This window comes from Xiphophorus couchianus, chromosome 2, assembly GCF_001444195.1.
Source record: "Xiphophorus couchianus chromosome 2, X_couchianus-1.0, whole genome shotgun sequence".
Lineage (NCBI taxonomy): Eukaryota > Metazoa > Chordata > Actinopteri > Cyprinodontiformes > Poeciliidae > Xiphophorus > Xiphophorus couchianus.
This window is the reverse complement of record NC_040229.1, coordinates 23,910,074-23,922,094: the sequence shown is the minus strand read 5'-3', so window position 1 is coordinate 23,922,094 and position 12,021 is coordinate 23,910,074. Positions and strand designations below refer to the sequence as shown.

The following is a 12,021-nucleotide window of genomic DNA, read 5'->3' as shown; positions in this document are numbered from 1 at the left end:
CATTCCTTCTGCCCTGCAAATTTCTCAATTACATTCTTGTTAAAGTCAGTCATCTCTGTGAGTAGTCTTTTCTCCATTGACAACATGGCCAATGCATTCAGCCTGTCCTGAGTCATTGAGTTTCTAAGAAAAGTCTTGATTCTTTTCAGAGTTGAAAAGCACCTTTCAGCTTCTGCTGTGGTCATGGGTGTGGTGATGAGGATCTTCAAGAGCGTGACAGTTTCTGAAAAGACTTCTTCTAGATTGTTTTCCATAAACAGCTGGAGTAGGCCCACAGCACCACAACAGGCTTTGAACTCTTCCTTGCTGTAGATGAGAGTAAGCTCTGTCTTCAGCTTACCTCGATTGAGCACCGGATAGGCTTTTAAGGTGTTGCTCAGTGCATCTTCAGGAAATGCTGTGTTGTATTGTTCAAATCTGTCCCCCTGCAGGAGTGTGGCACTAACAAGGTGGTTTGTGAAAGAAAAGCGCTCCCTGGTGTGTCCCAGTATGATATCACAGACCTTAAGAGAGAAGGACAAACATGAAGATTATGATATTATAATCACATTTTTCATTCTAAATATGAAATGTTATTTTGTCCTTTCTATTAAGTCATAGAAAGAAGGAACACATTTTATTTATAAACTTACTGATTTTAATAACATTTGCTGCCATTTTTTAAGGCTGTGTTATGAAATGTGTTACAGCATTTTTGTGGGACAAGATTATACAAAATACAGTAACCAAATGTTTTATTCCCCATTACCCATAAACTTCAGTACAACTTAAATAATAAAATATCTTGCTGACAAACATTACATCAACATACCTACACAGCATAGACACAACTAAAGGTATTTCTAACTACAACGCACATCTTCCTAATATATTAAATAACACTACTATAAACCAGTGTAACAGTGATTTTCCACAACAACTCGCCTCTGCAGCAATCCTTTCATGGTCTTCTACACTGAGTGTCCGACGCTTCTTCACTGGCTGACTACTACCTACACTGCTTTGTCCAACCATGGAGTGGAGAGAATTTCTGCCAAAGAGAAATACTTACAATATTATAATAATGAAGAAGAAGAAGAAAAATCAGCTATTTAAACAATTACCTGATCTTTTGAATGTCCTGCTGGAAGTGTTGGATGCTCTCCTGGATACAGACTGAATCTATGACCTTCTTCTGGAGTTTGGCATAGAGAAGGTCCACATGAGGCATGATATGGTGGAAAAGTTGCAGAAAGAACTTAAAATCCTGATCCTCCAGGATGGAGGCAAACTCCGCATGGCAAATGCTCCAGCCTCTCTGACGGTAATGGGGTCAAAGTCACCAGAGTCTTGTATGCTTTCGAAACAGCGGATGAGGTCCTCTCTGTGCTCAAACACAGTATTGATGGCACAGCTGTGAAAGTTCCATCTGACATTGCTGGATGCTGGTAGTCTGTGGGCCACAACTTTATCAAGAACGCTTGTGCGCTTGGATGATCTGGAAAAAAAGCTGGAAAATCCACTAAGGTTAGAAAAAAAAATTCTAACTTTGGTTATGTGAGAAGTAGCCTGTTGCATTATTAGATTGAGCTGATGAGCATAGCAGTGGATGTAGTGGGCATTTGGGTACACATCTTGTATCTTCTTCTGAACACCTGCAGTGGCACCTCGCATCACGCTGGCTCCATCATATGCCTGACAGATTAGCTTAGCCTTTTGATCCTCAGGAAGAATAGTTGCAAGACGTTCTTTTAGGGCTGTAGCAATGGAATCAGCTGTAGCCGACTGCAGAGGGATAAACTCAAAAAACCTTTCCTGCACAGTGTTTTTGGCATCGATATAGCGTAGTACAAGCACAAGCTGGCACTGCGTAGCAACATCCACAGTCTCGTCTGCCTGGATGGAAAGAAAATCACTGCTCTGTGCTTCTTTGATTATATGCTCCTTCAGAACAGAAAACATAGAGTCCAGTAGCTCATTCTGCACAGTTTTCGAAGTTCCCTTAAACACAGTAGCATTCTCAAGGTGCTCTTTTAGTACTCCATCAAGAGAAGCAACAAAATCAACCAACCCACGAAAGATCCCGGGATTTTCAGAGCTCTTACTTTCGTCATGACCACGCAAGGCCAGCTCAAAGGCTCCACAAAACTTAACACAGTCTATTATTCTAGAAAGGATGTGCCGATTTTTTGTCCCCTCTTCATTGTGCCTTCTAACAGCAATCCTGTAGCCTTCATCTAGCTGTTGAGCAATGCTAAGTTTCCCCCAAAAACTTAGCTTCATTGCATTGTCTTGGTGGCTGCGGCTGTTTTCGTGCCGTTTGCATTTTTCTGAAAGATGTTTTAAGTCTCTTACCCCAGTTGTTGTCCACATTGCCTCCGTGCCAGAACTTTGAAATAGCAAACACGGAAAGCAGTAAAATGCATTGCTTACATCACATCCAGCTAGCCAACTCCGCTTGTCATAAGAAAAGCTGGAAAAAGCCGCGTGTAGGATCGTCCACGATCACTTGCCTGCTGCTGAATTTGTAAATTGGGACGATCCGGTCCAAGCTCCTTTATCCTGTTTTTTTCTTCAAGTGAACGCTTTGTAAAAGCATTTTTTTGTAAAGACAAAACAGAATTTTCTCTCATTTTGAAACTACTCCACTTTGCAAACGTAACCGTGAATCGACCTAACGAACTGCAGCTGCGCTAATGAGTCAAATCGGGGATTGTCCAATCACACAATGTTTTAAAAAAAATGAGCCAGTACTGACGCTCTACCAGTAATGACACAACAAAATGGGTGTGTCCGGGACGCAGAGCGCTGCGCCCTGTGGAAAAACCTTAAACAACCAATTAAAAGTCAGCCTCAGATCACCTGCTTGCCAAAAGTTGATGCGCCTACATACACTCTCATTAGGACGGCGCCCCGCACATACGAAGTGTGCACAATGTGAGCAATTAGAATTATGTATTTACTATTTTAATAAATTCTAACATGTCTATTGGACACACAGTATGAATAAATACATTTCTAAGTATTTTGCAGTTCAGAATAGAAATCATTTATTATCTAAACAATTTAAAGGGGGCGGCGCCCAAGCGCCCCCTACTGGCCAGCCGCCACTGGAGAACTGTTATATTGACATCTGTAACATTTTTTCCAATTACTTAATTTAGGGAATACATTTAGCATCTGAAAGTATCTCTGTAAATAAACTCAAAGAAGGTAAGACTGATCACATGATTCCCTTTCGCCGTATACCCTAGGACAGAGTAATAGGATGCACCTGGTTCCTGTACACAGCAAGCTCATATCCTGTCCTTCATCTCTCTGCTGCCAAACGCAAGCCACTCTGCATAGTGATGGGACGGTGGCTTTATTCTGAAGCGCTAGTCTGGAATCAATTTGAAAAAGTCACGCCAACATGTAAGAAGAAAAAAAAACCAAATGGCACTCTGTCATGCCAACAGTAGATAGCAGAAGTAGCAGCATGGTTATTGAGAATCCACTTATTTTCTTCGTTATTCAAGAATTTCCACTGCAATTGGTTATTTTTTAAGTTATAAGCTGTGTTGATTCCGGCACACCTGATTTAAATTGCACTACCTCCTCAGGATGCCCTGAGAAGATTGTTCTGTTACATTTTTAATTAAAAGTCGACAGATTTCACTTGGAAGCTAAACACAAATATCTTAGAAACATTAACACAAACAAACAAGTAAGAATTGAGAAACATTTGTGGGTTTCTATTCATAGCTGCCTCTCAGTGGCACAACAAAAAAACTGTTGGCAAAAGTCTGAGGATTTGTCTCTCGTTCAGCCTTTCAGATAGTATAGCATAGCATCAGTCAGTGAGCACATTTCTACTACTACCATTAGCTGCGTTTCCATTGACCATAAAATTCCGCAATTTGACATTTTGAAAATAAATTTGCTTAACAGAAAATTCTTTTCAATAAGAAGTTTTGGCACTAGGATAAGTTGGTGTTCTAGCCTACCAACGTTGCAGTGGAAACACTTTTTGCATCACATGAGTCAGATGATCAACAACCGGATGTTGCCACTAGCGCAAACCACAAAAAAAAAGACGACAGGAAGTGGTTGGAGGATGAAGGTGTGGTATGTTTTTTAATGACTAATGTGAACACATTTATTCATGTGTGATTTTAACTGTGTTTTTTCAACATTAGCAAAATATTGAGAAAGGTTGGCGCACATTTGAAATGGAAATGCAGCTACTGTTTTTAGCTAATTTTGCTAACAGTAGTTAGGCAAATCTCACTGTTGGTTTCAAACCTTGAAACAGAGCATGGCTCAGTTGGATTAGATTAGATTCCCAGAGCCCATTTCTGAATTTAGATGTGGAACAAAACTTTAACCGGAATCACTTCTTGTTTCTCTGTCGTCCGCTTCTGCTTCTACTCTCAAATTTTCCATGTTCCACCTATTCTGTTACTTTACTTTGTTCCTTTTTGTTTATGTCCCGCAAGAAAATATTTAGTGTCAACATTTCTTCTAATCACCACTAAAAGCATCCCAAATCCAGTCACTGGTACTAACTTCACAGCATAGTGAAGTTTGTAACAAATAACAAGGAACTACCTTAAATCAGGTGGACCCTGGTGCTCTCCTCATCAATTTCCAAATAAACCAAAATCAGCACTTTCTGTGAATAGCTGTGCTGGAAGGAGCTAGCAGCAATGAATGCTAAGTAGGACAAGGCTCTGTTATATGTAAACAGTACTTCTCTATTCAGATCGGCAACAAATGCCTCAAACATGAGTAAATAATGGCCTCATAGCATCCTCATCTGACTTGAATTACTCTGAAAACCTCAGCAGCAAAGAGGAAAGTGTCAGAGGGTGTAACAGTTACGTAATTCTCCGCTTGGCCCTCACCAGTGGAATAAGTCATTTACATGAGCTAATTCAGAGGGATGGACTCAGAGCCACGAACACAACCAAAACAAATAAAGCACATCCTGGCAAAACTTTCCTGGGAAAGGTTTGGCTGAGACTGGCCTCTGAAGTACAGCTGACCAGAAAAACCAGTTTTTCTGGTCAGCTGTTTTCCAATGTTGGGTTTCATCAAGGTGTTAATGGGTCTCAACTTTCAGAAACTGATGGCACTTTTTGTTCCATCAAAAAGTGCCATCAGTTTTTGATGGAACAACAACTGATGGCACCAAGTGAAATTACTTGGAAGATAAACACAAAAATGTTAGCAACAGCAACACATTAGCAAGTGTAAAGTCTTGTTAATTTAAAACTTTAATTTAACCGTATGTATTGTTGACAGGCTCCATATTACTGCAACAGAGCAGCCGATAATATGCTGCTACCAGTCCGCATCATCACAGTGCCTGGTTTACACATGTATCAAGTTTTTTTTTTTATAAAAACGGTTTTTCCACCAGCTCTAAATCTTTTAAATTTTCAAATCTAATTCAGAACATTATTGTTTCTTTGAATTTTTAGAGAAGGATGTATTTCTACCTCTTAAGTCCTAAAAGCTATTGATATAAAGAATTCAATTTGGGCTTACAAATGACTAATGTAGATTTCTCCTAGCTTCTACTGTTAGACTCATAAAGACAAGAATATTCAGTAGTGAACATTGGAGGTAAGGGCGACACACATTTAAATTAGTGCAGAGGAGGCACCATTTGGTGGCACTACAGTGGCTGAAGTGTTTTGCAATGACAGCAACTCTCTAACAAAGTGCTAGGCCTCATAAAATCCCAGCAGATTTTCAGTCAGGCTTTTGAGAAGTTTTAGTATTAATTTCGCCACAGATTTTAGTAACTGTGTTGTTCTTGTGCTTTAAGACTTGACAGTCGCATTTGATACAGTGGACTATGGAGTTGTAATCTCTCGCTTACAGCAGTGGGTGGGTGTGAGGGGCTTGGTTCTGGAAGGGTTCAGGTCCCATTTGTCTGGGCGTACATTCGGTGTCGGCTTTGGTAGATCTGCATCCTCACATGTCTTCCTTTTGGAGTTCATCAGGGCTCAATCATAGGTCCCTGTTTTTTTCCTTCTCTACCTGCTTCCTCTCTGCTCCGTTTTTAGGTAGGATGGTATACACTTTCACTGTTATGCAGATGATGTGCAAAGTTACCTGCCTCAGCAGAAAGGACGCATCTTCGGTCTGTTGTTTACTGGACCGGACTTGACGAGATTTGGGTTTGGACGTCCTTAAACAATTTGAGTTTCAATGAAAAGAAAACTGAAGTTACGGTTCTTGGCAGCGCCTCCACCTTTACCTCCCTTGATCTTAGTTCCCTTGCAGACTTTATAAAGGCAACAATTACAAATAATGTTCATCCTCGAGCTGCAACCCACACAACCTGCTATTAGAAAAGCAAAAGACAAGAGATGAATGGATGGATAGATGAATGGATGGATGGATGGATGGATGGAAGAAAGGAAGTGAGGTGAAGACAAAACGAGCAAAAGTTCCAATTTCCAAATACTTGTGGAAACAAAATGTTAAATTTAACAGTTTAAAAAACAAGTCATCTTGCCATTATTAAATTATTGTTTAAAGAATTACAAAAAAAATAGTTATAACTATCCTTTATGTAGTTACCTGGAAAAATATTAAACTATTAAACACCCAGTTTCATGCAAATATACAAAAAATGTATTTGAATTAATGAGAAAAGACAAAGAAAGAAACCTATGGGTCCACCAAAGCTGCTGCATACACTGTACAAAATAATTAATTTTATTTATATCACAAACTGTTTTAAAACATATAACATTCAAGTTGCAAAAATAAAGACAATTCACAAAATCCCTACACTTCAAATGCTATGACACAGCAGAAAAAGAAGAAGAATTATCTTCTAGGAAAAAGGTTTATTAGGTTACTACACAGAAAACAATATAGAACTCTATAAGACAATAAATGTGCTTTCTTTGTAAGTTTTCCTTTACAAAGAAAAGTCTAATCAGCTCTCTGATTAATCAGCACAAACAGAAACAACTTTCTGTCCTGCGTCCATAAGTTTTAGATTCTGAAATTAATCTAATGGGTATTCAATGAGAGTCATCTGTGTCGTGCTGTTACAGGAAAAAAGCCTTTCAGGATGTTTAGACCGACTTCACAGACACAGCAATAAATTAACCCATGCAGGGAAATGAGTAGTTTAAATTTATTACTTCCTTCTTGCATAAGAAGGAAGTCGTGCCTCTTGACACGCGACACCAACTTGTTCTTTTAAGTGTGAAATCGGAGCAGACTTACAATGCTTTTATAAGTGTTGACCGGAAACAGCAGTTTGAGAAGCAAAAGTATGCAAAATTAATTTATCTTTTCAGTTCTGGTCTCACTACATGTTATTCTTGGTGTCAAATTCATTCTCACTAATGAAAATCTTTTTTACTTGTGTATGTGTTCTTGTAACAACACTATAAAAAGTCCTGAATGGATCAACTCTCTCATTTAACATGTAGTTAGATTATGAAGTTAAAAAAGAACAATATCAAAAATATGGAGCCATTTGAGAAAATTTCATATAGTCTACACCTATAGAAAACATATTACCCCTGTATCAGGAAAAGTGAGGTTTTTCCACAGGTACGGGTGAGGTTCTGATGACCTGGTTCTGGAAAACAAATCTCTTGATGCGTTCAAAGACCCAAAGGAATATTAGGAGGATGCTGACATACTGGATCCAGGCAAACTTGATGGTTTCCCAAAAGCCGGGCCGATAGGTGGAGGGAGGCAGTTAAGGCGCAAATGTAGCTCTGTCAGCAAAATCTTTATTTGGCTTTCGATATGTTCTTCAGTCCAGATTCCCGACATGCCTCAGTGTTACTGACTCACCTGGACTGAACTAGAACGTCAGAACAAGTTAATATTTACAAATATTTACATGTCTCATTACCATTTTTAGGGAATATTTCTGTATTAAGCTTTTCAGCATTCCTTACATAACTGTGTAATATGTTCATATCCAGTGCAAGTAAGTAAAAATAAATCAAATGATGGGGATTTTCAGCTGTGTAACTTGTGTCACATTCTTTTTTTAATTATTATTCCTGTTTTCTGTTTTATGGCATTTAAAATTATTAGAGTTGGAATTTCTTGATGAAAATAAACTGGGAATGTTTTTTGGAAATGGGACAGTCACTAGCAAGGCACTTTGTATTGCCTTGCTGCTGAAAATGTGCTATATAAATAAAATTACCTTTACCTTTTAGCCTAAACCTACTACTTGTTTGTCTAACGTAACATTTTATACTCCAAGTATAGAACACACCTTAAAATAAAGTATAGGCTCAATCCCGTCACTGTTTTTGTTAAAGGATATCTGATGATCTCCAAGGGATAACGGATTTCAGCATTCAGCTCAAAGGGGGAGCCATCAGCTCGACCCACAGTCCAGACCAGTACTGGACTGGACAGCACCGTCGATACTAAAGGTCAGAGAACGCAGTGAAGAAAATAATACGTTTCAATCCCAGTGCGGAGAGACGGCAAGCAAACAAAATGACTCCCTTTGCTAACTTACAGTTTCTCTTCTGGTAGCTCCTCATGATGTTGATCAGGTCATATGAACTTGCAAAAAGGCTGGCGCCGTCAATCACTGAGACCTTTGCAACAAAACAGAGGAGACTGGATGACACCTGAGAGCCTGATTCTGAACAAGTGCAGAATGTGGCTAATGCACTAAACATAAGCCAACCATATTTAATTTGAAGGGAGATGGCACATCTAAATCTGCCCCGGGGGTCCTGACTGGTGGGATAGCCAGGTAATTAGATGATATGACTCCTGAAATCATTCAGTATTACAACGCTACATGATAAGCATTCTCTGACTTTCTAGCACTTAAAGTGTCAGCACCGATTCTTTACATGCCAGTTATTGTCTAAATTTACAGAAATCTTTTTCAGTAAATTTTGGGCTTATGTGAGCTGTACAATCTGAAAGTTTGTCTCTAAAAGACAGACTGCTGTATTTAAAGTGCTAGCACCCCAGGAGTGTGTGCACACGTGTGTGTGTGTGTGTGTATCCTCTCTTACGTTGTAAATGTTGTGGAGCCCTTTGTGAGGCAGAGGAACCCTCTGCTGCAGCCTCAGGTCTCCACTGATGAACATCTTCGCTCCGGGCACCGGAGACGAGTGCTGCACAAACGCAAGGCTCTGCATCACTACAGTGGACTTCCGCTGGAGAAGAAAAGGGATTATGTAAGAATAATCTCTGCTGCATCCTTATTTTTTTTGTGGCTGGATGGTTTACGATTATTTACTACATATTAGGTAAAAAAAGATAAGGTAAAAAATACGTACAAAGAGCTGGTAGCTGAAGGTGAGCAGCAGCTGAATACTGTATACATGTTCATCAGATTTCAGAGGAAGCTGCAGCTGAAATGTCAAAAGGTCCAACTTCCCATCTTGGTTCTGGTCCTCTTCTCTCACCTATGATGTAGATGCATAAAGAAATAGAAGAAATAGCGTTTGTCTAAGTATGTTACAGTTTCCTAACCGGAACACAATAAGACGGAGACTGAAGAAGGCATGTAATTTTAAACACTGACTGATGTCAAGAAGGGCAACAGATAAGCCAACTGTTTAAAAGAAAAACATAAAGTGTAGATTTCTATTCTGCACAGAGCACTAGAAGATGACCAGAATAGAGTTATTTCCTCTGAAGAAACCTTGTCTGTCTGGAAAGTCTGAAAAAGAAAGTCTCTCTGGACATGCCATGTAGATAGTAAACATCATTCCTCCCCCAAGAAAGTGAGCTAACTCAGTTTTTTATAGAAGCACAGCAGTGAATAAAGAAAACAATCTATAAAAGCAACTTTGGTCAATGGTCAAAAAGCATTTTGGTGAACTCATCAGATTTAGAGCTAAACCTGTCCTGAGAGGAAACTAAGTAGTGATGGAGCAACACGTGGTCGCCATCGATGAAGATGGTGCAAAAGTGACTTTCAGGAGCATTAAAAAACAAAAGCAGACACTCAAATTATTGAAGCTTTGCATGTGGTTGATGCCTTTCTCTTTTAAGGTCATAAAATTGATACTAAACTTTAGTGTACAACAGAAACATCGCACAGGAAAAGATCACACTGCATCCTTTTTAAAAGCTGTTGAAGTTGTGATATTATCAGTAAAGCAACCCAGTGTTTTGTTCTTACAGAGACGGCAGGAATCCTTAGGTTGGTGCCAAGCATGTTGTTGAGATGAGGAAACGTGCTCCAGGCAACGTAATCTCCTTGTAAACTGGTGGCTGCGAACAGCAGGGTTTGGTACTGGAATCTCACCACTGGCTGTTCTTCATAAGTTTTTCTCTTAATCCAGAAACCTGAAACAGAAACGACAGCTCAGAACCGAAAATGTATTGTCCAGCTGTACATTTCACTACAATTTAAACATTTATTTTATAATAATATTTAATAATTTGCCTTTCATATGTGCACTCTAAAAGAACCTTAGAAGATGCAGTCTGCAAATTCACCAAGTCATATCAGAGACTTTTCAATAAACAGATAAAACCTACAATTAATTGGTATTTATAATCGTTTTAACAGTCACTCTGAGGCATGAAATTAAAAAAACTTGACCTAAAACTTTACAAATTGTAGAGTGTAATCATCATTTATTAAACAAAAGTTAAGCAAAAATGGGCATACTGCAAGAAACACCTGAGTGGATCTCATGATGCTACACTTACAGCCATCTAATGCTCACATTGTTGCAGTAAAATGTTGGTACACTCTTATTTAACTTTTCTCCAATTCACTGAGGTTTCTTTCACATTATTTGAACTTTGACTAGGCCACTAGAAATGTCTTAATTTCGTTTTTCAGCAATTGGGTTGTGGATTTGCTCTTGTTTTTAGTATAATTGTTCTCAGTTTACCAAGATTTAGCTGTCACAACGACTTTGCCTCACAGTTGACTACTGAGGTGATTGTTCTGATATGCTGTGCTAGTTTCTATTTTGCCAAAAACCTTTAGTTTGATGAAGTAGTCTTGAAGTAGTCACATGCAACTTTGCAAATCCATGTTATGCTCCGTTATAGTAGGGGTTTGCAACTCCAGTTCTCGACCTAAACCATTTTTTATCTTTGTTCCCAGTCGTTATGGCAGAGTATTATCAGCGAATAACACATAGGGACAAGAGCAACATAAAAAACACCACTGTACCTTGGCTTCTGTAAGCGACCAGCAGAGGCGTGATGTATGTGAGGCACAGGACAACCACCAGGAACAGGGTGGCCTTTGTACAAACGCTGGTTCGGTACCGGACCAGAGCCGGATGAGAGTACACTTCATAGAAAGCCATCGGTGATGCTAAAGCTAGCGAAGATGCTAACCGAGTGATCTAAAGCGAGCAAACATTCACACAAAACAAATTGAGGTGAATAACATATTGCTCTTGTTAGGTGATGTCCATCTAGCTGTCTCCAACGTCGACTTTACGCACGTAATATTGACAAAAGGTGGCGTTTACAGATGCTAGCGGTGCTAGCTTTCTTTTAGCGTATTAGCAGAGCAGCCCACCGCGCCGTGTCTAGCGTCAAACGGTTTCCATGGCTGCCACTTTTAGCAGTCGGGGTGCGTTCAAGTACTGTTGGAGCTTATTTTAAAATCGTCTACACTTAAGTTAAAAAGAGTAAAACTTTATATTGGGAAGTTCTTGTAGCACAATTTTCATAGGATATCATAGGATGTTATTTTATTTATGTATTTATTTATTTATTTATTGCTGTTTATCTTCTTCCACAAATTTAAGTTTATTTTTGATTGTTCTCAATGTTTTATTTTTGTTTGTCTGTTTTTTCAACATTGTATGGCATTACAGCTTAGGCAAATGGTATATTGTAGTGGGTCTGGTTGCCCTACATTGTCAGGGCAGATTTGCTTACAAAGCTGGAACATTTGATTTATTTTACTAATTCCTTCATTACGAGAAACCATATTAGATTCGTTACACAGAGTGACACTTCAAATGCGTCTTTTGATTAATTTAGATTATAAATGACGACCCAAAAATCCTAAAACTGGCAACAACCTCAGAAAATCTGAGTACATGATTT

The 12,021-nt window shown here is 39.0% G+C and overlaps 1 protein-coding gene across 1 annotated transcript; it reads right to left on the bottom strand.

Moving 5' to 3' along the window:
* Positions 1-6,663: 6,663 nt before the first annotated feature.
* tmem231 (transmembrane protein 231) lies at positions 6,664-11,525 on the bottom strand. Its single transcript, XM_028004953.1, has 7 exons — positions 11,129-11,525; positions 10,118-10,284; positions 9,267-9,395; positions 9,000-9,143; positions 8,486-8,567; positions 8,285-8,390; positions 6,664-7,685 (listed from the first exon to the last, which is right to left on the bottom strand). Exons 1-7 carry the CDS (start codon positions 11,265-11,267, stop codon positions 7,523-7,525), a joined length of 930 nt encoding a protein of 309 aa, XP_027860754.1. The 5' UTR covers positions 11,268-11,525; the 3' UTR covers positions 6,664-7,522.
* Positions 11,526-12,021: the final 496 nt, after the last annotated feature.

Bases quoted from the DNA above. Each gene is read 5' to 3' on its own strand.
- tmem231 (XM_028004953.1), bottom strand. From the start codon at position 11,267: ATGGCTTTCTATGAAGTGTACTCTCATCCGGCTCTGGTCCGGTACCGA. The intron at 9,396-10,117 runs GTAAGAACAAAA...TCTACATCATAG, and splicing joins TAAGGATTCCTGCCGTCTCT to GTGAGAGAAGAGGACCAGAA. The intron at 9,144-9,266 runs GTACGTATTTTT...TTTCTTCTCCAG, and splicing joins CCTTCAGCTACCAGCTCTTT to CGGAAGTCCACTGTAGTGAT.